General features: G+C 38.6%; 1 protein-coding gene across 1 annotated transcript in view; it reads right to left on the reverse strand.

The window, feature by feature from the left end:
* Positions 1-2,851: 2,851 nt before the first annotated feature.
* Positions 2,852-26,911, reverse strand: part of cdh13 (cadherin 13, H-cadherin (heart)) — a 367,414-nt gene continuing 343,354 nt past the window's right edge. Inside the window, exons 13-15 of the mRNA XM_030732385.1 lie at positions 23,887-24,120; positions 19,297-19,515; positions 2,852-3,093 (exon numbers count right to left, since the gene is read on the reverse strand). Of these exons, the coding sequence (XP_030588245.1) occupies positions 3,086-3,093; positions 19,297-19,515; positions 23,887-24,120 (461 nt within the window). The 3' untranslated portion in view covers positions 2,852-3,085. The remainder of the gene's footprint in view (positions 3,094-19,296; positions 19,516-23,886; positions 24,121-26,911) is intronic.

Below are 26,911 nucleotides of genomic sequence, written 5' to 3' on the forward strand. Positions count from 1 at the left end.
TTACAGTGAGATGAGCAGTTTGCAGCATCTTACTTCTCTGCTTCTTGTCTTACAGTACTTCTATTATATTACATTTGAAATGTCTCTCAAACAGGAAGCTAATACATTTGAAGTGTCTTGATGGTTTTGTTTTTAAACCAATGAGGCAGAGGAAAAGTCACTTTGACTTCCCTCTGTATGAAACTCATGGCTTGTTTTTCAACTTTGCAACCACTTTAACTATTAAACTTCCTGCGTGTCCTTCCTGTCAGTAATCACCTTGTCCTACTTTATCAAATCACGAGTCTCAGAAAAAATGTCTCATACCTGCTTTTTACCTGACTGTGTGATCTGACACACACACACACACACACACACACACACACACACACACACACACACACACACACACACACACACACACACACACACACACACACACACACACACACACACACACATTTCTGGTCCTCAGTACTGCTATTTTATGGTAACAGTGCAGAAGATAACAGGGTGTGTAGGTGGGAGGGAGAGAATTGTACTCTAACACACAATTCATTCAAGCCATGGCTATATTACATTTTACAGTGAGATGAGCAGTTTGCAGCATCTTGCGTCTCTTCTTCGTGCCTTACTTCTATTATATTACACATTTAAATGTCTGTCAAACACAGGTGATAAATTTGAAGTGTCTTAGAATAATATATGAATCTTATAATATGCCGGTCAGGTGTCACTGCATATATTTTGCAAAAACTCTCAGACCGTTGCCCAGGTTCTTTCATTAGACTTTGATAAATACTTGCAGCCTCACATGGCACGGAGTGCACATTATCAGTAACTTCACTGAGACTGGATCAGTTAGGCTCTGACAGTAAATAAGATTTTTTTGCTCTTTCACACAGCCTACAGGTCAACTATAGTACACAGATTTATATGATGATCTTTTTTTTTAAATAAAGCAGCTCTTCTCTATATGAATCCTGTTCTCTAACTAAGCTGTCAGATTAATCAAAAGAAAAGCTGCCCAACCTCCAAGACCCACACAGTCTCCATCAGTTTCTAGAAGATGTTGCCCTAAATCAGAACATAAGATTCTCCTTCAGGTGCCTCTCATTGATCTGAACTACCACGCTGTTTCCGGAGAGAAATAGACGGATCAAGTGGCTGCATCTATGTTCATAAATTAGCAACACTGTTAGTAGATCATGCAACAAACTCTTTAAACCCACTGGTGCAAGGTTTATGAGCATAGCCTCATATTAATTTGCCCAAAAAGTGCACTAACTACCCATCACTTGTGTTGATTGAGCTGACAGCATGTTCCACTAGAGAGTAAAAAAAAAAAAGTTTTCAGGAATCAGACAATCTGCAAAACAGTATTGTGGGAATTTTCAGTAACGGCTTTATTAAATTAGTGCAAAAGACAGACATAACTCATTCAAAATGTCATCTTTTTCTTTAAGGTGGTCTTCCAAACGGACCCACACACGCTAAGTTCTTTAGATGAGCGCAAGAGAAAAAAGCAGAACTATCCAGCAAAACCACAGCCTTTGTTTTCTTCTTACACATCTTCTTGTGTCTTGTAATGAGAGAAGGGAGAGTGAACAGGAGAGGGCAGAACTGACCGGGGACATAATCAAACCTAAACACAATGCAGTCGTATAAACAAGACTCCTGATTCTGTAATTAATCACAGATTTAAAAAGAAAGAAAGAAACAAACAAACAAAAAAATGTTACAATAAAATAGTCAACACATCAATAGCATTAGAAATAGTGCCTAAAATTCACAGAAAAGGTTTCCTCTTTTTTATTTAACCACTGTCTGGGCGACTCAAGAACTTGCAATCAAAGTACATAAGTTAATCAATAGTATATATTTATACAATGGTAAAAAATAAAATATTTATAATAGTACTTTTTTTTTTAAGGTTTACACCGTTACTATAAAGATAGACTGTTTTCCACTCCATGACAACTAATGCAATAAAAACAGAAGCAAATCGAAGAAACGACTCCAGAGAGTGTCTGACTTTGAAGGCTTATGGCTACCACCTTGTCCTAAAAGACAACAACCACTGCAGACAAAGAAAAGAGGCTTTGTTCTGTCTGCTTAAAGAGGGAAACAAGATCAAACACAGTCTGTGACAAGAAAAGAAAGAAACACATCAAAAAGTCAATGCTCTTCCCTGACCAGGACAGTAGCTCAGTGTTTGCAATGTTTCCTGGTCCAGTGAGAGACAGAGAGAGGTCAATAGATAGACAGGGAGGCAGGAGATGAGTAGCTGATAGATACCGGAGTGATTTTTATTCACGGGTGTGATGAGAAAAGAAAGGATGGAGCAGAAAAAGAAAACAGAGAGAGAATTGAGTGGAAAAGATGCCAAGAGGGTGAAAAATGAAGCTTGGGATGAAGCGCCAGGTTTCAGATGAGCTTGGGGAAAAGACTGGAGGTTTAAGGTGTGGTTCGATATGAATTTGATTTCTTTATCTTTTGTTTTGTTACAATATCAATATACATGTTGTTTCAAGTATCTTCTACGGATGTGGCACGTTGCCATGAATGCTCCTAACACCCAGTATTTTGGCTGCCAGCGCAGCAGAGAGGTGCCAAAATGGGATACAATGAAAACTGTAAAAAGAAATGGAATAATCAATAGTGGATGAAGTACAGGAGGGAGAGGACAGATGAGCTGAGATAAGAGATGATTGTTACAGGAAAGGACAGATGCAACGAGGAAAATACATATGAAGAGAAGGAGACTAGAGTGGCAGGAGGATAAGTGTGAAGTTTAGAAAAAAAACGCACGCACGCACGCACACACACACGCACGCACGCACGCACGCACGCACACACACACACACACACACACACACACACACACACACACACACACACGGTGGTGTTATACAGCACTTGGGCCAATGGGGATTGTGTGTATTTTCTTGTTTGATTTGTCGTGGTTTAGAAGACCTCTTCTCGTTCCTTCTTCTTCCTCTTATTTGTCTTCTTTTTCTTCTCTCCTAAGCCTGGGTTGCGTGGGGGAGATAAGTCGTTGCTTTTCGGTGTTGCAAAAAATGACTACAGGAGGTTTCAGCAGAATCTACAGGCCTGGTGGGAGAAAAGATGAAAGAGAGGAGAGGAGGAAATAAGGGGAGAGAAAGAGAGTGAGAGAGAGAGAGGAAAGAGGAAAAGATAGGAGATACGGTAAAAGTCAAGGTCATCACTGAACCTGATCAACTGCAATCAATTACACAGGACAGGTGATGGTATCGCATCATTAAAGATTCAGTAAGAAAAGAAGAGAGAAGTTATAACTATTCACTCTTAGGCCACCTTTAGGTGCTATCAACTATGTTATTTTCTTTAATGTGCAAGTCCACAGTAAAAGTGTGTCAGCGTGTACTTTCTTTAGCATTCTGGACAGTTCAATCAATACGGCTGATCACAAGCGGCTCTCTCTAAAGGAAGAGCTCAGACTAGTACACCAAGCTTTTGATTTACCATCCCATTAAGAGACAGCTTCTAGACTGGTTGCTGTTAAGATTAATTGGGTGCTGATGCGTATCTGTATGATACTTTAAAGTTTAGTTCAGGCTATAGCACTGAGGACAGGCCTGAAGCAAAAACAAATATGATGTTCAACAGTATCCAACAGAGTAGCCTGGACTGAACTCCTGAGGAGAATCAGGATATAATCTGTGTGAGAACCCCTGTCCATCATAGGTCACATGTTGGGTTTGGACAGTGATACAGAGAAATAGGGGAAAAAAAAAAAAAATATCAGGTATATTTTCTAGTAATGTGACAGCTTGTCTCATCAGTCCGGTACAACTGCTTTCAGTGAGGTAGGTTAAAATTTGATCCAACAATGCTCATAGTCACAAAAATACACAGCAGGCACATACACGCACACAGACACACTGCAGTATGAAATGTGAAAGTTTATTGATTGCCTCTCTGGTAGCCATCTCTGCAGAGTCTGCTCTCTATTTCTGATATGTCTGGAGACGGCTGAGTGTTGGATAGAAACCCTTAGCCCTGTTTGCCATTTTGCTTATCCTGCCGCCTCTTTTTCTTCTATTACCTCCATTTTTATCTCTGCTCTGATGGGACGTGATTATAATACTGGACATGGCATGTTTTAGGCTTCTGCTTTGTCCTTTAACTGTACTTTTGGACAAAGTCATAGTCATACAATCAGGATATGAACACTACATTGGCTACATGCTTTATGAGTCCACACTCCACAAGGCTAATCTTTATTGAATTAAACTGAATGAAGTTACTAATAGCAAACTTATGGTAACAACAAATGAGCTTAGCTTTTACTTTTCATATTGCTGCACTAATCCACATTATTTTGTGCTAATTCATAAGCAGCACATGGAAAAAGGGGGATTCTCAGGTTCTTTATATGACTGTACACTGTCTGCTATAGCAGAGTTAAGCTGCTAACTTGTAGACATACAGTAGGAGAAGAATATGGTCAATATACTGTAAATGGTGCAACAAATAAATAAAACAAACAAACAAACAAAAAAACAAAGACAGCCCTCCTCCTGCAGGGTCTCCCCTCGCTGTCCTCCCCTTCCACCAGAGGAGCTCAGACACATTTTCCATGTCGAAAAATAAACTAACGCTTCCTTCTGGCTCTACAGAGGGTCTAAATCCCATATCACTACGCCTTACTTGTTCAAAGTAGACTTTTCCACTTTCTTCACTATTTAATTGATCTGGTCATAAGAAGATGTATTACTGGAAAAGTCTCCCATGTCAGGTTAGATCCTCTAAGAACTAAAAATGTAGTCTAGAGGATGGACGAGAATCTAGTTCCATCTCAGACAACTAGAGCTGCAATATGGTGTAAGCTGTTGTGGCTGTTTTGTTGTTTATGAATATGACAGCTGGAAAGAGTACTGCTAATGTTACTAATATTGTCTGACTAAAGGACAGTCGCTTAGGTTAGCCTAAGTGAAAGGTTAAAAAAAGGCTCCTATTAGATTAACATGAAAATGTGGTATTTGCATTTACAAAGATTAACAGCTGCGTATTATATGGTATTTGACCATATAAAAAAAAATTCAGTAGAGCATGGAAGAAAATACACTGAGTGGGCTATTATATAATGACATAAGTGATCACATACAAGTTTTTATTGTCTGCTATTGTAATTATAGGAAACTGAGGGAAATCAATCATTTAAAATTTAAGTGAGTAAGAACAGAAGAAAAAAATAAATGAATTTAAAAAGAATCACTTAAACAAGTGGGATGAGGTTTGTGAGGATGAGGATATTAATAAAGCATATGACAAATTTATAAAGATAACAAAATATTATATGCTAAGAATTGTCCCATAAGGCGATACAGGAGTGGTCGAAAACAAACAGATAATCCATGGATCACTAAATGTATAAAACTGCCTATAAAACCAATAGAGAAAGAGAGGAAATATAAAATATATCAAAATAAACAAACTAATTATGAGGATTTGTAAAAGTGAATATTATAATAAAATATTAGAGAATAATAAAAACAACATTGAATGTATTTTGTATGTGTTAAACAATATTATAGAAATAGCTCAAATAATGCAGCTTTCCCTGAATATTTGGTTGAAAATGACCAAATCATAAAAGACACGACAGATGTAGTTAGTGATTTTAATACATTTTTTGTAAACGTGGGACGAGACAGGGTTGGGGAAAATCTGTAGGAAAGAAGTCTTCACTCTTTCTTAGAGCTGTAGAAGGGGAAATAAAAACCAATGGAAACTGTAAAAAGAGGTAATAATAAAACATCAACTGACCAGAATAATATTGATATAACAATAGTGAAAAGAATTATTGAAGAAATTGGAAAATCGCTAACACACAACTGTAACTTGTCTTTTCAAAGCAGTGCATTTCCAAACAGGATGAAAACAGCAAAAGTAATGCCTTTATAGAAAACAGGTGACAGACACCATTTTACAAATTACAGCCCTGTTTCTTTGCTCTCTCAGTTCTCCAAGATACTGGAAAAAGTACTTACAGACAGACTAGAAGACTTCACTGAGAAACACAAACTGCTCACTGACAGCCAACATGGATTCAGAAAAGAAAGATCAACATCTGTGGCATTACTAGAATTAAATGAAGAAATCTAAAATTCTATAGACAAAAAAGGGTATGCAGCATGAATATTTCTAGACCTTAAGAAAAAACTTTTGACACTACTGATCACAACATACTACCCAACAAACTGAAAAGCTACAGTACCAGAGGGGTTGGATGGGATTGGGTGATGAGTTATTTAAGAAATAGGAAGCAGTTTGAATAAATAGGTGAATACAAATCAACCTGCATGTCTATATATTTGGGAGTTCCTCAGGGGTCGGTGCTAGGTCCAAAATTATTCATATTATACATAAATGACATATCGAGAGCCTCAAACATACTGAAATGTGCATTATTTGTGGATTATATAAAACCGAATAATGTGAAACAGTGGTTTGATATTAATATATTGTCATCAAATTTGAGTTAAACAAAGATTATGTGGTTTGTAAAACAAAAACTAACTAATCGGTTAGTTTTACACAAAAATAGCAGGTAGAAACGTCCTCCAAAGAACTACTTTTACTTTCTTACTTTGAGTACATTTCAGAGCCTGTACTTTTTCACTTTTACTTAAGTAGAGAAGTTGAACCAGTACTTTGACTTTTACTAAAGTATTTTTAACATAAGTACTTGTACTTCTACTTAAGTACAGAATGTCAGTACTTTTGCCACCTCTGCTGAGTAATGAGCAGAAGGTTGAAGGTTATGCGATGTCTACAGTAGATACACTCAGCATTTTGCCTTACTTAACAGGTTACCTGTAAACCTTGCCTTTTACTCCTAATCTAGCAAAATGCAAGCAACAAAATGTAAAACAACAAATTTGTAGGTGGCAATTTGTCATAGATAGTTTTTCTTTCTAAAGCATTTGCTGTTGCATTATGCTTTATGGATTTCTACTGTCAGCACATGAGTGGGTGCAAGAACTACGGTCACAGCTCTTGTGTGCTTTGTATAATAAGTTGGCAGTCGCCATCAGTCATAAAAAACAATTCATTTGGCCTGTTGACACGCTGATATACCTTTCAGTCATATAATAATTCCTTATCTTAACCTCGTTTCCTTTGCTTTGTGACATTATGGTGCAATATTGAGGAAAGTATAATATAATATTTTATATATATATATATAATAATATGATCTAATATAATTGTCCCCAGCACTGTAAAAAGACACAGACTGTACAATTCCAAAACATATATGTATATATGAGATTTATTTAAGAACGGGGTGGTATTTTTAAAAAATTTTTCCGTGTACTTTTTCTTGCAGTCCCCCTTTTACAAAACTGGAAAGTACTTGGAGGCACCTGAAACTCACATATTGGGTTTTGGAAATCTAATGAGCGTCTGACAGCTTTGTTTTTCATCTAACCTGAAGAAGTGAAGATAGAAGGTCTTCACGAGAAAATACACTGCAGAATCCATTAACCTCAGCTCAAGAGCAGACAGACTATGAACAGATAGACAGGAAGAGATGGAAGATGGAATTAGACTGGGAGAGACTATGTTTTCTTTTTGGCCACAGCAACATTTTGTTGACAGTGTAGAGACAGGAAATGGGGGAAAGACATGCAAATTGGCGACAGGCCAGGACTCGAACCCGTGCCGACCGCCCGGCAAAGCGGCATATGCATGTGTTCGCCTGCTCCACCACTGAGCCTCCAGGGCGCCCAGGGAGAGATTATGTTTGATGAACAGAATATAATTACTATATATGAGACTGGCCTGGTAATAAATGAGTCACTTCATGTTTAAGCTAGCAGAATCAACTACTCACAGACAGTGACAAAGGGAAAGTTTCATGATTCCTGCTACATTACATTTCTTAATTCACATCGTTCACCATGGAGTGGCTGCTTATAAGTTTATCAAACACAGAAGTACTTAAATATATGCTCTAAATACAAATTTAAAGTATAGGTTATGCTCTCTTGTGTGTACCTTTCATTTACCCATTCCTTTATTTTTTTTTTTTTGATTTCCATGTTCATTTCCCCAACCTGTGCCAAAAATCAAATCAATCTTCATTTTACAGTATGAGAAAAATGGAAGCCATTCCAGCTCCCACCTCCTATTACCATGAATGATCTATTTGAATATCACACAAACTCACTGATGTTGACTTTGTCTCATCATCTCCACTTATGGTAGATCTCTGTGGGTAAAAGCAACCGCTTAATGTGTAAAACCCAAATTTAACAAGCTGCGGGAGGCGGGGAAGAATCAGGACACTGGAAAGAACAGTAACAGTTTCCTGGCCTGCACTGTAAAAACAAAACTGGAAATATTTTTACAAGACAGTAACTTGAAATACAATTGTTTTAGCTTTAAATTTTCATGAAATATTGTGTATTTTTTTTCAAATTTTTAAATAAAAGGTATTTACATGTGTACAAACGGTGATATTACCTAATAATATGGTCAAACACTGTTAATACACCTAATCTGACTTAAAATTACAGAAAAATACTGTTATTAATTGCGTTTTTATTATATAGGCTTTTTGACATAAATTGTTGTTTTACAATGACAACAATTAGGACACACTTACTCTCTGTGTCTCAACATTTAACTGTTAGCAAATGGACCACAACAGATTTAAATTTAGAGTCACTCTGAACACGGCACGGTTCCCAGGTGCTGTAGACACCTGACGATGTTCGGACACTTTAGCAGCAAAGTTATGTTTCAATCCAGGTTGATTTGATGCAGTTGCAGGAAGGTTTGCTGTGTCTCCAGAGTGTGGTAGAGATGGGCTATTACACAAAGAGAGCAGGCGGGACAGGACTGTAGAATGGCATTACCGAGCCACGAGACCAATGCCTGTTTCTTTGTGCAAGGAGGAACTGAACAAACACTGCTGGTCCTTTAGTGGGACTTGTGCTCACAGCCCAGCACCATGCAGATCAATATCCATTCCCCAGAGAAACTGGCTGGTCTGCCACTGGCATTCTGTTCTCCTCTGAGATGAGCACAGGTTTCAGGGAAATGTGACCGTGAGCCGCCTGCTCAAAACATTGTACTTCTTGTTCTCATTTTTTATGCTGGGATTTATCTTAAAAAGCCATCTGCTTATTTAAATACAATAAATAAATAAATAGTAATCAGTAACTGAATGTGGGCTTAACTGTAATATCTTTTTAAAGAGATATTACCCATAAAAGCAGCAAAAGGGTAGGAATTTGCAAAGAGCATGACTGTGGTAGTAGTCTGCACCACAGTAGTGTGTATACCCAAAGAGGTTAGGTTAAGTGGTTGCTTCCCTGTTTGCTGGCAGTTTGACAAAAGTCTTTATCTTCTCTTCCAAAGTTGAAAATTCCACTTTGGAAGTGCCCCATAATCCACAATGGCCTCTCTGTGTGCTGATTTGAAAGTGCCTGTCACTGATATATATATTTATGTATATAGTGCTTATGTATATGTGTATAGTTTTTTGCTATTTTATTTTATTCTATTGAATTTTAGTTTTTAGTTTAGTTATCTGTTCTTACTCATCCTTTTCATTTTTTCTCTGTATTGAGCTGCTGTAATGCACAAATTTCCCCGTCGTGGGATTATTAAAGTTTATCTTATCTTACACCCTTTGGTACTGTTCAAAACTAAAATGTGAAATCTGACTGGTTGCAGTACGGTTCCTGATTTAACCCTCTCAGTTCTTAATTATATGTTTATATTCCAAGTAACTAAGTAATTACAGATATATATTTGATATTTTTAGTGTTACAAACTTTATTTTAAAAAAAGTAGTTACCAGGGTTATTATAGTTAACGAAAACGAACGAAATAACGAAAACTGAAATTGAAGAAACATTGTCGTTAACTGAAATAAATAAAAACTAAAATTAAAAGGAAAAAACGATAACTAACTAAAACTGAATTGTGAGTTTACAAAACTAACTAAAACTAACTGAAATTATAGATATTGTCATTTTTTTTAAAAGTCTTATGGATTGATATGAAATCATTTTTTTCCTCTCTCCGAGTTTAAGCTCGGAACGCCGTCGGGCAAATGGGTGCGCATGTGCGTGCGTGCGCACACCGCGCTGCTCCTCAGAGAGTCCATGTGGAGTGTTTTTTTTTTTTTGTTTTTTTTTACTATGATAGCACAGATAGCAGCGAGTGTCTTGTTGTGGATGATGTACGGAACACTTCTTAGTCAGGAAAAAAAACACCAACATCAAAGTAGACCTGAGAAGCGCACACAAGGCAGCTACGGAAACCGCTCTCATCCTACAAGGCAACCCGGCCTGCACCTCCAGAGAAACGTGACTACTCGTCGGGTCAACGCAGCCCACAACGTTGTGTTTAGTCCTTGTGCGTTTCCGGCTACTTTATCAGTCAGATAATAACAATCAGGACTAATAATCAAAGCATCAATATAAGGACTCACAAATGTCAGCAAATTCCTGGAGGGAGCTGCTGAAACTATGGGAATGGACGTGAAGGAATGAAGAAAGTGAAAAAACAGGGACAAATATGTTTGCACCCTAAAAACTGAGCACAAAGAGCGAGGACCAAAAAAAAACCCAGCACACAACCACAAGGTAATTAACACACGCAATCCAGCTATACACGCATAAATGCGGACATGAGGTCGGACACTTCCGTAGGCTACAGAGGCCGCAAAGACCCTGCAAGTCTAATCAGCGAGCATCTAACCAAAACAGAAGCAGCATCAGGTGGAGAGAACATCAGGATGCAGCTGGATTTGAGCTTTGACTCCTTCAAGGAGTTTGTTTTTGTCAAACACCACATGTAGCTGTTGTTAATCTGCTGCACTGAGGCTGAACTTTATTGGGAGTTTATTGTAGAATTTATCGAGTTTTGGAGTTCATATTGTTCTTTGTTTCTCCCTGTTGATGTTCATGTGTGTCCTTAATATTACACACATTTAGCATGTAGTTCTGCTGTCTGTGAACAGTTGGTTGCTGAATATATTTCTTTAAAGGGTATCTTTAAAGGGTACCTGATTAAGTATGCAAATACTAAAACTAATACTGAAACTAACTAAAACTAAGCATAAAACCAAAAATAAAAACTAATAAAAACGAGAAAAACCACTCTGAAAACTAATTAAAACTAACTGAATTAAAGAAAAAAAAGTAAAAACTAACTAAAACTAAACTATAATGTAAAATCCAAAACTATTATAACCCTGGTAGTTACATGTAAAACTATATTAAGTTATACTGATTTTTAATGATGGAAGCCTGTAATTTGACAGGCATTTACCATTTATTGTTCACAATTAAATTTGTGGATCTCTCAAGAAGAATACAGTATATACATTTCTATTTTCATTATTTTCTGTAATTTACAAATTTTGGTAATATAAAATACACCATCTTTGAAATCACCGTAATCATACCTTTTGACAGTGTACTAATACTTGCAGATGTTACATATTCATAAATAAATAAATAAATACATTTATACCATTTTTTGGGTGAAAACTTCCATAATTACAAAACATATGCTGGCATTGTATATAATGAACAAATCAATGTAAAATTACAGAAACTTATACACTCAATGCATCAAATTTTAGATATGTATTTGGAGCATTAAACTAGAATTTAACAGTTTTCTTTTAAATAAACATGGCATATTCATGAAATTATATTAATCTTCTGACTGTATTTTTACTTTTTGTGTTGAAAAAAATTCTGTTAAAAAATCATTTATTCACACGCACTGTTTTTTGTAATTTTATTTACATTTTCTGTATTTAAATATAACAGGAAAATTCTGTAACATTTATAGGAAAATTTTTTACAATGTGTCTAATTGTTGAGAGGAGAAGAAGGTGCCAGTTGATTAACCCAAGTATGCCATGGTTGCAAGACGAAAACAGAGCCACTGCGGCTTGAGGAAGAGCCATTGTCCCTATATATATATATATATATATATATATATATATATATATATATATATATATATATATATATATATATATATATATATATATATATGAGAGACAGAGAGAGCTCTTTCTGAATTTCCTTTACCAACATGGAGATGTTTGATGACTATGACAATTTCTGTCATTGATTCCTGGGAGTAAGCTTATCTCCTGCTCCATATCAGCTCCCCTGATGTAAACAGCGGTCTATGTCTTTGCCTCCTTATTGCCACTGATACAGATTATGTAGATTATGAGTTCTGTTTGTAGCAGTTTGTACTGATTTATCAAAATGTTAAAAACTGCATGCAAGACTCAATTGTTCAACAGAATCTTCCTGCAGCTCAATTATAAAATTGACTTAAAGCAGCATGAATAAGGATTTGTATACTGTACCAAGGCCATGGAAACTAAATGTGCCATAATAATAAAGCCGTAATGAGAGTAGGCTATGAGAATGCTTGTGGAAATCAAACAGTTGGTGTTCAAATCTGCATTACCTCATCTAGGTTATACATTTTTTCTTCTACTTCAGATTGGGGACTGAGAAATTCCTACACGTCCCTGCCGTTTAACAGATGTACTAACAAATGTAGCAACAAATCATTCATAATACATGAGAGCTGTCTGATGCAGCATATTCATAACCATTAACTATTTATGAACCCTTTAAGCATGACTTGCTAATGATCAAAAAATTATTCAAACATCTTTAAAGCAAATACAACAACATTTCTGGTATTCTAAAATGTCAACATGTACACTTTCCATGCTACTTAGTGATTTTTAGTAGAATAAGTTACTTATCATTACTTATTAATAACTTCTAAAGGCCTCAAAGCATTCATTACAGAATAGTTGGAGCTCAACTGGTTAGAAATTGTTGTCCTAAGAAACAGTACAATTCTTCAAAAGCTCTAGTGTATCATTTCATATCTTGATTTAAAGATCTTCAGAGCTTGATCTAGGGAAGGATGAGACAACCCTTCAGCCGTACACAACTCTCGGCTTGCGGCCTCTTTAAGAAAGCTTTGAAAAAGCCATATTTATACAAGAGTAAATAAGCCTCTAAACAGGCTGTCTCAGTAGCTGGGAGGGGATTAGTGTAGAGCTAGAGAAGGAAGAGGAAAAGTGGCTGTCAGAGCAAAGCGAGGGATCAGAAAGGAGGAACAGTGTGGTCTAAAACCCCAAAAGGATGGAGGTAAATTAGTGGCATCTGGGCTGGGAGTCGCTTGTTGTGTTTCATGATAAATGCCTTGTTTTTACTCCACCCTCTCACTGTCTCTCCTGTACCCTTGGAATTACATCATTACACTTGCTGAAAACACTGAGAAACAGAGAAAAGCAGTGGCTCTCTGCAGTGCAGTGCGTTAATAGCAGGCAAATCTGCAGCTGAAGCCTGTGGTTCTGAGAGGAAAAGAGTTTAGTACGCAGTTTGAGCTTGAAGACCTTCCCAAACTGAGCGCATGCTGGGTGACTTAGTGCAGGTAGGATGAAATGGGTGATTGAAAGTGCAAAAACTGGGTAGGAACTTCAGCACTCACTCCACTACAAGTTTTCATTTTATCAACCTATTTCACATGAGCCAAATAAGCTAAATACGTCACTCTGGGCAAAAACATATTAATCTCCAAAATCCAGCAATGTCCACACTGCCAATAAATACACTTGATTTATGTACTAACCATATTGGCCAGCTTATTGCTTCCAGCCTCACATCATCAACTTTGAACTTTTTTTTGCAACAGTGAGGCTGCTGCAGGGAGATACTGCATGTTCTGTACAGGGCACATGAGTTCACGTGCACACTGATAGGGGGCAGTGTGGCCATCTATAATAGTGTGCCACCTGTGAGTTGTATTAAGCAAAGAATTCCTCCTTGTAATTCTAAAATTAGAACTCCTTCTTATGAGTCACTTTAATTTTTGAGTGCATCTGCAGCCTATGGGGGAAAAAAGCCCATTGGCATCACTCAGTGTGCCCAGTTAGGAAATTCTATCTCTTGTGAACAATAGAGATTTAGCACCCTAGATCTAAATATGCATTTGTATGCGTGTTTGTCGCAATATATCTGCATATATTTCCCCCTATAGGACTACAGAACGATACTGTAATTGTTTCCTACTTTTCATCGTAATCTTTATGATTGTGTATATATATGTAGTGATGCTTGGGAGAGTCTGTAGCGCAGTGAACTACAAAGAAAGCTTTACAGTGGGAGGGAGTGAAAGTAGGCCCCCGCAAAGCCCTAGGATTTATCTACCAATCCTGCAACTGCAAACAAAGATTTGTTGAGCATTAGAAGACACAGTATATGTTGGCACTCTGCAAACAGAGGCACACGTTCACACTCTGTATTTGTCCAGCAGGGTTACATACATTATTTAAGGGTGTCAAAAACAACCCCAGTGAAGCGTTGAATGGCTGAGACGATGCAGAAAGTAAGCTAGGACATGGTGCTGAAGCTATTGGGGAGGGGATGGACTGAAAGGTGGGCTAAGTTGATGCTGGAGACAATAATGGTGCAGTTCTCCACCATATTATGTACATACTTCACAACCCTTTAGATACACAGCACAGGGGGAATCTGCCAGAGAGGGGGAGATGATGCAGTTTTCTTTTCTTGTTCTTTCTCCATTGATTCCATTTTTATGTATTGATTTTTTAGGATCTTTGAATCCTCATGCTATTTCTTCGGACACATTTATCATTACATGTTTAGAGTAAAAGTGCAAAAAGACCGATCTAATGAATAAAATAGTTACCTTGAAAGTAAAATGTAATAAATGTAATAAATGTAAATGTAATAAATTGGCTTATTTTTTTACTTTATTGTATGCATTTAATTGTTATTTTGATAATTTTACTTAACTTGTGTGCATACTTTTACATTAATCTATTTAAGTGTAACATGGAAAGTTGAATTCTTCTACTACAGTACTGCACCACTGTGTAGTTTAAGGCTTCAGTGTACAGCAACAACAGTTGATCTCCACTTACAATTATTTGAAACTGCTGTGCATCTGGAAAACTCACACAAAAATCTCACACAAAGAGAACCAATGTCATCTACTATAAATAAAAAAAAAAGATTTATAGGATATTAAATTCATAGTTCTCAGGTGATGTCAAATCATTATAGGAACAAAACCAGTTTTCTGCTGCCAGTTATTTGCATCGAATTTGCTTCACCAAAATACCCAGTAGTATTTCCACTGGATGCACTAATGACTAGCCACTGCATGCAAACACACTCCTGTTAATCCTTTTACAAAGTTAAACATGTAACATATATAAATGAGTTCCATTCCATATGAAAGTAGCGAGACCAGTGGCATTTTATGTGTTGGCATGGCTGCTGTAGTTGTTTACCCATCAAACATAACTATAGGCCTCTAATAATAGATTGCACACATGCGGAGGAGACAATCACACACAGACACACACAGATATATATAACTATGGAACTATTGGAGTCTTAAAATAAATAAATACGTAATAAGCAAATGGCATCCTTTGGCGGTTGTATCTTGAAGCCACAGAAAAAGAGCAATGAAAGGTCCAGTTTAATAACACATAGTCCACATTTGGTATTTTCCTGTGTCTGTGACTACCATTTCTGTTCTTCATGAAAAGATCATTTATGATATTGTTAATTTGTCTGACTCAAGAAGTGTCTATTCCACTCGGTCAGCTCATTCTGAGACTGATTGTTGTGCTGCCGAGCTGGCTTCCTCAGAACAGAGACTGTGGCTCTGTCAGGACCCTTCCTATAGTCTGTTTTTACACCCAAGGCCTCTCCTGGCCTCGAGTGCCCTGCACCTGTCCCTGTTCCCAGGGTGAGGGTGCCCAAAGTTAGCCTGTCCTTGCACCCACTACTGTTCCCAGGGTGGGGGTGGTTAGAGCTCAGCTTGTCCCTGCACCTGTTCCAAGGGTCAGGACTGTCAGGCCCCAGCCTCAACATCAGTCTCTGGAATCAGCAGTGGACCCAGTTGAGTAGCCCCAACCATCGGAGGAGACACTGAGCAGCCCAAGCCAGCGGAACCAGAGCTTCCAAAGCCGCCCGAACAGTCCCAGATACCTGAACCTCCTGAGCTGCCAGAGCCTGCTGAGCAGCTCCAGTCTCCAGAATCACCTGAGTCACCTGTGAAACCTGAGCTGAGGTTGCAGGAGCCCCAGTCATTGGAGGAGATGGTTGTGAGCCCTGCACAGCCCCAGTCTGTGTGTGAGTGTCCTGTGCAGCTGGGCCCCAGCCAAGGACTGCTTTTTCACTTATGACTGTTGACGCTAGGCCTCTTCAGCCTGTTTAACCTCTGGCTGGCTCAGAGACTTTTGATGGTTTCTGCTCATGGCTTGAGTCAGAGGGTCCCGCTCTGCCTGAGCCAGAGTGTCTGGAGGCAGAGGGTCCCGAGGTAACTAAACATGAGCTTGAGCCTGAGGGTCTTGAGCTACCTGACCTTGAACCTCAGCCTGTACAGCCTGGACCTGAACTGCCTGAATCTCAACTTGAACCTGGGCCCAAGGGTCCTGAGCCTGAGGGTCCTGAGCTACCTGAACTTGCGCCCGTGGTACCCATTGGTCTCAGCCTCCACTGCTGGCCTCCAACAGAGCCACCGGAAGTGGTTCCTGTCCCAGGCTTCAGGGTTGTTCTTTTACATGGATTACTGAATATCTACACAGAAAAGACCTCCATTCTTCTACATATAACCATAAATAAAATTCCCAAAAGTAGATACTGGAGGAAAAGAAATGAAATACACAGACTGCAAACATTCTGCCAATTCCTGCAGCATAAACATTTTCTAGGCAGTAAACAGATTCCAGACACATTTAATATAGATACTTCCTTGTTATGTTCACTAACAATAATCAGTATCCACAAATAATTTCTCTTAATGCATATGCAGTTACTAATTATTTTATGGATTACATTTTTAGTAGACATGGTTGGGAATTAAGAGAGAGGGAGGATGAGTGAAGAAAGAAACAGATACAAGAGAAGAGAAGAGAGAAAAATTAAAATAGCTGTTGCGCTGGCCATGCATTCTACACACTTTTAGCATGGTGCACAAAAAACAAAGAGTTTAATCTCCACACCTTTACTCTTTGTTCTCCTTTTCCCATCCTTCCCCTCTGGCTCTTTCCATTTTTCTTCCTCTCATCTCTCTCTCTCTTGTGGGGTCAGAGTTCAGTTTGGAGATAAGGGAATTGGAACAGGATCCTCTCTGCCTCTCTGTCAGACTATCTGACTACACACTGCAGTGATCAGTCCCCTCTATCTGTCCCCCAGCACAGGTCTCTGTGATGAGCTTGAGAAGAAGTCATCTCTCTGGGCTCCCGCAGTGTGTGTGTGTGTGTCTGTGGAGATGTTCTGTGTTTGAATTGGTGGAACCTCTGTTGCTGAGCTGTAATACTGTCTGAGATTCCCAGTAGAGATACATAGACACGCACACACACTTTTCTTGTTTCCTCTCTGTCTGTAATCTCCAACCTCCAGCTCCAAGGAAACTCTGCTGTCTGCTATGTGTGTTCCAACTACACAAACATGCTTCGGGCCAAATGAATGGACGCGTTCACAGTCTGCACAAGCAGCCCAAGAATCTGTGTTCTGAAGCACCTATTTGGTTAATGAATGCCACTGTCTATCACTGCACTAGTTACAGTACAGTAATGAAGGGTACTGACGCTCAGAGCAAAAAGGACATCTGCGGCAAAGACTCTCCTAATATCATCTTGGCATGTCAACCAATTATAATGCTTTCAAGTTCAGACACATGTGACTGCTGCCATGGAAACCTCATATAGCAGGATATTTCTAAAAAAGGAGTCCGTGAAAAGCTAACTGACTGCTCCAGCTGGGATACTCTCAGGATCACTGCCATAAAACTTTCCAAGAGGTGGCTGTTTGTCCTTGAACGCTGATGCAGCATCAGCTTATGATTAGTGTGTTGCAGTGAAACCGCGACTAATGGCCTATCAACGCTGTCGTGCGGTGTGCTTATGCCACTGCTTGCTACACGCTGTCATTTTAATTTAATACTTTGTGTCCTGTGAATCATGAGTTGTTAACAGAAGTTGCAAGTAACTAAGTGCAGATAGCTGGATCATTAGAGAAGAGGATGAGGAGCGGGCTAAAGGTGCAGCTTCAAACAAAGCCTTCCAAAACACATAACAGTCATCTATTAAATTAAAAAAAAAAAAAAAAAAAGACATTATTCTACGGGACGAGCAACGGGTCATGCTAGAAGCTGTGAGTCACAGATACTGTGAGAAAGAGAGAAGCAGAGATACTGCCCACAAGCAAAGGATTATGGGGGAAATGTGGCAAAATAGAGAGAAAACAAAAGAGAAAGAGGAGTGGTACAGTCAAGGAAAAACTGTGGCAGAGGGGGCTGAAGGAAGAGGGCTTGACAGATTGACAGTAGATGAGAAAAAGGGAGGAAAGAGATATTTAAGATCAGTAAAACATGACAAGAAGAAGAGCTGAAAGGACAAAGGGAAGCACTGACTGGAATCTGTCGTATGATCAGAAGTAAAACGTTTCATAGTCAAACACAAATTATCGAAACAAAGATGGAATAATTACAGCTACACCATCTTTTCAGAGCTGAAATTCTTTTTCTGTCCTTCCCATCCATCACATTCATTTTCTTTTTTACACTCTCATTCCTCATCTTCTTCTTTTCTTGCTTTACTCTGTCACCATCCCTCCCGCTGTAGACAGCCGCCGGCATACAGTGAGCTTGCCTATAAACTACAGAGAACAAGCCCAGACAGAGAGAGAACAGGATCCGGGGGACTTAAAGATGCAAATGATTTTTCTTCGCACCAAAACTAGCTGTTGGATGTCCTCCATTACGTATGTGTTGTAAATGGAGAAGGCTGAATTATTCATACCATCACTTGGCTTAAATGAGATATTTAGAGTAAATTCAAGTTTGACTTGCTGGAGAGTGCCCTAGGCTTGTAGGCAAAAAATATAGAAACATGAAATGTACAAGACAGACTTTTGCATAGTGAATTAAATTATGTAGTCTTGCCAGGCAAGAATGCAAAAGATTTAAACACTCTAACTGCACATGTGAACACACATTATAAGTTCTTTATTGTTTCTCAAGCACAAAAACTGCCTTTCTTCTAAAATAAATTATGCTAGAAGTCTGCACCATTTTGCTTTTTGCCTCTATTGATTTTGTACCAAAATTTGTACTGGAAGCAGCACAACTCTACTTTTGAACTGGGGATAAACACACACACAAAAACTTGAGTTCTCATTTGTTGTGGGAGTTAGGTGTGAAGGTACTTACAGAGTAGGGTGAGCAGGAGTGTTGCGAGCAGCACGAGAAACCTGGCACGATGGGAGTGGGCAGAGCTGCAGTGCATCCGGTTCTTATTACAGATGCACACCTGAACTTTGACCTCTGTGTTATTGGACAAAGGGGGCACCCCTGAGTCCGTGATGAGCAATGGGAGTTGGTAGTTGTCTTTCTTCAGACTGCGCAGAAGCATGATTTGGGAGTGTGTAGCTGTGGGAGACAAAAGAGAAAAATACAGGTTTAATTGGATTGGATGGGGTGGAATGTAATCACCTGTTTTCAATGCATTGTTCATCTTCTCGACATTAACGGTCACTTCTTTTGCAAAGCACAACTAAATGTGTGCGCTATAAAGACGAACATACTCCTCAAGTAACTAGGTGCAAAGGCGTTCCTGACAAGTGAAGCAACAAAAATTGCCACCACTTAAGTTGCGTAAGATTTGTTACATTTTGTTGCATCATACTTTAAAATTCCTCAAAAGACACAGCAGAACATACTGAAGCCAGTGCACTTCATGCTGAAATGTGCCACAGTATGCATAGCAGCACATTTTACCTGTCTGCCAGAGCTGATGGCTCCAACTTGGAGTTTAGGAAGTTTAAGAAAATATACTGATTGGTGACAAATTACAGAAAATAACATTGGGTTTTGTTGTTCCAATGCTGACAATTAATTCCATAAGATGGAACACCCTTTTCCCAGAGGACGTTGCCTTTCTTGACCTAACGGCTTTGGTTGTAGTGGTGCTACGTTCAAATCTCCCATGGGTATTCATTTGGGTTGTGGTTTGGTGACTGAGTGCCATAGCAATGTGAGGAAGAAGAATTTTTTTTTTTTAGTTTTCTGAAGTCTCATTCATCTTTTTCATAAATGTTAGGGAATTGGTTGGAATACTTCCAATTAGGGCAGTAGTGAAGTTGTAGACTGTGAAGAAGAAAAAACTGGGCCTGAGGCCACTATCTTAAAATTTCTCTTGGGAGAGCAGTGGTTGGGGATTCACTTTGAGATTCTGGGTTAGTTTTGTATGAATTTGATCAACTGCATTTAATTCATCTGCATGACCGCAACATAGAGTTCTTTAAGTTCCTTACAACTCTTTTCCATGCTTCAGGACATCTTCTTCAAAATGGTAATGTTGCTGACCTGAAATGTACAGCTACACATCAATGGTTGGGGAAGTAGGCAGGCTACATACCCCTGTCCCTTATACTTATAAGTCATACACATCCACTCTAAGACATCAGGTAAAATAAAGCAGATAAATATACAGCTGACATGCCACTGCACTTACATTGCCTTAATTGTTTTGTCTCTAGTGTGAAGATTCTACATTGAATTACCATATACTGTATATTAAAAATGGACATCACTGGTCTGAAAAGAAAATCCAACATTGAAATGCCATAAATATGGCAATTACTTTGATTGCAAAAAGAAATCCAGTTGTACTGAAGTCTATGAGAATATGGCCATTGGCACACTTGCACTATGACCTCAGCAAACACATTCTTGACAAGTTTATGGTTGCAGGTGATAGTTTAGAGTCTTATGAATGTGAATTATTGTTCTCATTAGAGAAATAAAAAATAAGGGTATGCCTTTTTGCCTACCTTGTAATTGACAAATCACTAGTGTATAAGTGTGAAGCATCGCTTGTTTTTCAATATGATGGATAAAGTTTGTAGTCTTGCTCACTCACTAACCAATGAGTAACCACATAGTGGCTTTGCCCATCTTTTAAGCTATGCCACTATGAACTTATACTACAAACGTAACTTATGGAATTTATTATATTTCATAAGGTCAGCAATTTGACTCCCAGTCCCAGCATATCCAGACAGCAAATGAATACAGCACTCTAGCCTCAAAGCTTCCAGTAATGAGAGCAGCTTTAAAAATGCATGAAAAAAGTTCTGATCTTTTCCTACCTACTTTGTTTTATATGTCAGCTAATTGCCCATCATAGCAATTGAATCATATAGAAACTTAAACAGTTTTAACACACTTCACTACACCGCAGCATGCAGAAAGGACAACGGGAGGGATTGGGCCAAAGTGTGGCTTTAAGCAGCACAGGTGGTGACTGACTGATATATGTTTTCCCCTCTGGGCTTACAGCAGCTGCGCACTTGCTGCAGAGACTGTTCATAATTTCAAACATACAAATCCATACTGACATCAGCCCTCAACACTTTTCACACATGCTGAACTTTTCCCTCGCTGAAAAATATCAAAAAGACCATTAGACAACTTCAAGGTTCGCCAGACTGTCCGAGTTCTGGATTCAAGCAAAAACTTTTTTTAGTTTGTTAGCGTCTTGATTCTTGCTGACTTTAGACAGATTTGCTGATGCAGTTTTGGTTAAATTGCACAACTTTTACTGACTTTCATTAGATTATCCAAGAGACTCCTATATTTTGCTGTTCAGACATACACTGAGGAACAGTTTAAAACAGAAATTTAAAGTGAGGAATACGGAAACATATTTTTCATAGCCACAATACTTCTCCAAGCTTTTAATTGTAATTGCATTTTGTGTGTATGTTGCCAAGACCCCTCAAGCTGTTTTTACACAGAAATATACTGTATTGTCACGGCAGAACCACCAGCTCTCCTGGTGCTACACACACACACACACGGACACACACGGACACAACTGAGATGAGCACAGTGCCAGTCTATTTCACTAGGAATGGGTTCTTTCTCTGCTGGCCCTATCTGTCTCTTCCAGCGGTGGTGATTGAGGAGTGTCTGTACCCCCCTCTTCCACTGTCAGTCACAGCTAATACCTCTGGGCAGGTTTTAGCTCTGGTCTGTCACTCAAACAAACACAGACAGCACTGTCGGTCATGCAACCCTGATTCAGTGTCTTGGTTGTCGGTCTATCCTTCTCCCCACTTCTCTCAGTGTATCATTTTTCTCCTCATCCTTATCATGTGATCTGTAGGACTCTCTGCAGTCATGACTGCTCCACTATTCTGGACAGACCAAATCAACGCTGTGTGACAGGATATCAAATTGTACTCAGATGAACTGACCCTTAAACATTTCTGACATGAAATTTACTTCAGTGCTCTATCAGCTTTCTCTAACACTTCTCATACATTTTCCTTTAAACTTCTAAATTCCCCAGGCTGCTTTCCAGCAACTCTGTGAGAAGTGGGTTAAATTCCCCTGAGAAAGGAAAACCAGTATACAGAGAGAAGAGAGAAGTGTCCTTCAGTCTGTTAAGGTTATTAGGAGAGCAGTGGCCAGCACTGTCACCTCACAACAACAGGGCTCTAGGTTCAAATTTCAGCTGGGGGCTTTCTGTGTGGAGTTTGTTTGCTCTGCCTCTGACTGAGTGGGGTTTTCTCTCAGTGCTCCACCCTCCCGCAGTCCAAAGTTGTGCATATTAGGTTAATAATTTTTCTAAATTGGCCATCTGCGTGGATGTGAGGTAGACGTAGTGCTGTATAAAGAAGAGAATGCAGTTTTAAGTCAAAACACTTAAGACTAGGAAAGTGCTATATAAATGCCAGTCTATTCCACATGGGCATATTTCCCTCTTGATGTTTTATTAGGTGAAGCACTTCTTGTTATACAAACTCAATTATTGTATCTAAGTAAGGCACTTTCCTTCAAAAACCTCAAATACTGCCATTCTATTAGCTACTGCAGGCTTTGCATATATAAACACAAGGTGTCCTTTAGCATCACTGCTTTGACACACCGGTCATGGTAATTATGGATGCTGAGACATAATGGTCCTGTTCTAAAGAGAATCAAAGTCTGAATTAGGAGGAAGGAGCAGTGATTGTGGCATAAATCACAACGTTCTCAGTCACGAGTGTGCATCAGTTCTTATTTTAAGAGCTATGCATGTTTCTTATTTTTATTCTCACTGGCTGATTACTTTTGCATAAACTCTGTTTTACTTTGCTTCCACTCACATAATTACTTGGTAGATTTAAAAAATTGACTTAAGATCTGAGACTTTATAATATTAAGCCTTCACATTGAAAAAATAGCACCTAAAGCTACCCAGTGCATTTTATGTAACAATTTGAGAGTGAGCCCAGTTTGACTATTGTCAGCGCATCTGTTGTGACCTGGTAATCCACTTTTTTTTAAGGATGTAAAAGTCAACACATGCGAGTCTCACAGTACTGTAGAACATGCTGATCTACATTACTGTGCAAAAGTCTTGAGCGACCCCTCGTTTAGTTTTGCCTGATTTCTTGTAATTTTTGAAAGTGGTCTTGAACAATAGTAAAACTTTCAAGGATCTTCAAGGTGGACGCTGGCACCTCTCAGTATAAGCTTTCTTTATACCTGTCCCACACCAAACAGGTATAGTGTGCAGTGTGGGACAGGTATAAGCTTTCTTTATACCTGTCCCACACTGCACACTATACCTGTTTGGTGACCTTGGGTGTGTCATGGGACCAAAATCAATGGACACCTTGTGTGTAGCTCTGAGACATTCTATCTTTGATAGAACCGTACAAGCAGTATGCAAAAATAGGCTAATCTGTCACAGTTCAGTTTAGTTCTGTAAGAAAGCAGACAAATCAAATTTTAAAATAGAATACTTACAGTTAACCCTGGTAACTTTCCATGTTTTGTCTAGGTCAGGTTGTTTTCCCAGTTCTATCTTAAAGGGTGCAGCGTTGGGTGGGAGGTCCTTGTCCCAGCCCCCAACTACAGCAACAGTCACATCATGGGCATCCTCACACACTCGTGCTACTGATGGTAACACATAGGGGGCATTGTCATTGTAGTCTTCCAGGTAAATGATCAATGTGCCGGTACCTGTAGCTGGAGGAGTGCCTGGAAACAGACAAAAAACATACACGTATGAGGAAAGGCGGGAAAATGGCTACTAATTCCCTTTGCAAAATTTAGTGCTCTTCTGTTGGCCTGGATGCTCATGAGCATGTGGTGAATGTGAAATGTAATGATCTGCACAGATGTGAAAAGAGCAATAATACAGTGTGGCTGCAGTAAAACATGGTGTAGTCATTATTTACTCCAGAGTAAATTTTGGTTTTTAGTGTTTTACATTCTGCCAAGTTAAAACATATTCAGTGGAAATCCAAAACAAATCAAGATCTGATGCCCCCCCCCCAAAAAAACAAAAACAAAACAACCCCAGTAATGAATAAAAAAATAGCAAACCCCCCCCCCAAAAACTAAATGACACTACTCTCAATAAGATCTGCGCTGCTTAGCTGCCCTAATTTAACCCAAACAATAAAACACCGTGTGTCAATTTGGTGCCGGAAGAGCATGAATCACAGTGGCTCATGTTTTGCAAAAGCGCGTTCTGACTTGGCATTCAGCGAGCTTCTGTGTTTGGATGAGATTACACCTTACTGAAGGATGCTGTGTTAAAAAGCACCTTGGCACTTCTCTATTATGGCTCTCTGTTTCACTGCGATTAGAGGTTATTAAAAAACCTGCATGGCATCCAATAACAGCTCCGGAGGTCAGTCAGCAATTAACACCTAAAGACAAGATCTGTAATTGGAAAATGGGTCTCCTCCACCTTTTCAAGGTAAAAAAAAAAAATATATTTGCAGACAATTTAGGGCAGAGAGGGGAGAAAAACAAGTCAGGATATATGTACAATAAATGTCAAGTGATTCCGGGATGAAATCCAGTCTGGGTTTTTATAGTGCCTTTAGAAAAAAGCTGCACACACTGAGCAGGAAATGTTACAGCTGTGAAGAGCTAATTGGGTGAAAGTTCAATTTTTGAGGCACACTCTCTTTTTAATACACTGTTTGCATTAATATGAACCACTTATTAATTTCTGAACAATTGGATCATTTGAAAGAGAAACACAAATGATGGATTCTTGTTCCATCAGTGTACATTTTCAATTGTCACAGCAGGGAAAGAACAGGTGTATTAATGATGGCCACATTTCATTAGGAATGTACATGCTGGTCCACTGTCATAGCTTACTGTAGGGGCACCTAATGAAATGGGGCCATCATTAATTCAACCTGTGCTTTTCCTGCTGTGGCATGTCAGTGAAAAAAGGGCTACTGACTGGAATAATGTCACTACTGTAACTTATTTATGCCAGCTTGCTGAGATGCTTAAAACACATTGTTTCTGGATGATTCTTTTATGTTGTAGCTGACATGCTTTAAGATGAAAATATTGTAAAACTGGTCTCATCCAGTTGGCTGTTACATACATTTTAATCATGCTAGCAGAACTAGGTTAAAACTGCTTCTCCTAGAGACTGTGCATCATCCTGAGCTAATGGTCATCATGTTCAAAACATTAACAATATATTTGTTTGAATGTCTGGCTGCATAGTTTACACACTTTTATTTCGAATATGATAGAACATTAAGGGTGATGCTTATTCGAATTTCTACTCAACGCCCAAAATCCAATGAACAGCATGGGTAGGACCACTAAATAATGCTAACCCTAAATTCTTATAATGTGTACAGTGAATAGATGCAGATATCCTTGGACATGGAAGTAATACTTAATTACTATCTCAATTATCAATTTGTGTGGACAAGAAATTGAAGCTTTGGGCTGGATAACCACTGGCATTTAGTTTTTGGTTTTGTATGGAAAACTCTTACTACACAGTTATGTGTTAGTATTATTTGGGAATGATGCAAAAGATAACTTTGCTTTTTTGCTTGGTCTATGCCAGACCTCTGGCACTTTATTTATTTACTTTGTTTTACTCTTTTTTGCATGCCAAGTCCTTTCCCCACAGATTTTTTCCTTTTTTGAATCACTCTTTATTTTTTTTATTTAGTTTTGATTTACCAGTGATAAAAAGTTAAATGTTCTAACTTAGACTCAATTTGTGTGGTACTCAGTTTGTGATGGATTTATGGTATTTCAGTAAGATGCATCTGCTGTATATGTGCTGTATCCCCCCATTGATCTGAGATGAAATCTCCTATAACTCTCCTTCCACAGTTCTTTCCTATTCTTCAAGGATCACAGTGGAATTTCTGGGATGCTGCTGAATCCTCTTTGTTGTATTCCAAAAGCCAAAGTGATCTAATTTAAATAGGTTATCTATAGAAGTCAGGGAGTAGATAATTTAATAAATGGGTAATTTTACTGAAGCAGTACACTGTGTAAATTTTATTTAGGGCTTCAAACTGAGGAGGAACTATTGATCTGTTTTTGCAACACTGTGAAAACAGTGGGATTCATTTTCTTTTGCTTTTTTTTTTTTTTTTACGCCTATTTCAGAGAATTCTTGCATAACATGAGTATATCAGCATGCCATTTACAGCATAGCTTTAGTAGAATTATCCAATTTTAAACACAACACACCTACAATTAACAAGGTTGATATCATTAAAAATCTGCCTGTTTCAAACCACATCAGTCTCTAAGCCAAACACTACCCTGGAAGCTGATCAGCTAATCCACAGTTTTTGGACCTACACCTGCAACTACTGCATTTCAGCAAGTGATTCCTCAGCTAACAGCTGTGTGACCCCCCATAATCATTATGAGCATTCATTACTCACCTGATTTATTCAGTGACTTGTATAAATATAGTTGCTGTCTTGTTTATTCCTTCAAGATCATGGAGGCCAGTGTATAAAAAAAGTTACTACTT

The sequence above is a fragment of the Archocentrus centrarchus genome, chromosome 6 (genome assembly GCF_007364275.1).
Source record: "Archocentrus centrarchus isolate MPI-CPG fArcCen1 chromosome 6, fArcCen1, whole genome shotgun sequence".
Lineage (NCBI taxonomy): Eukaryota > Metazoa > Chordata > Actinopteri > Cichliformes > Cichlidae > Archocentrus > Archocentrus centrarchus.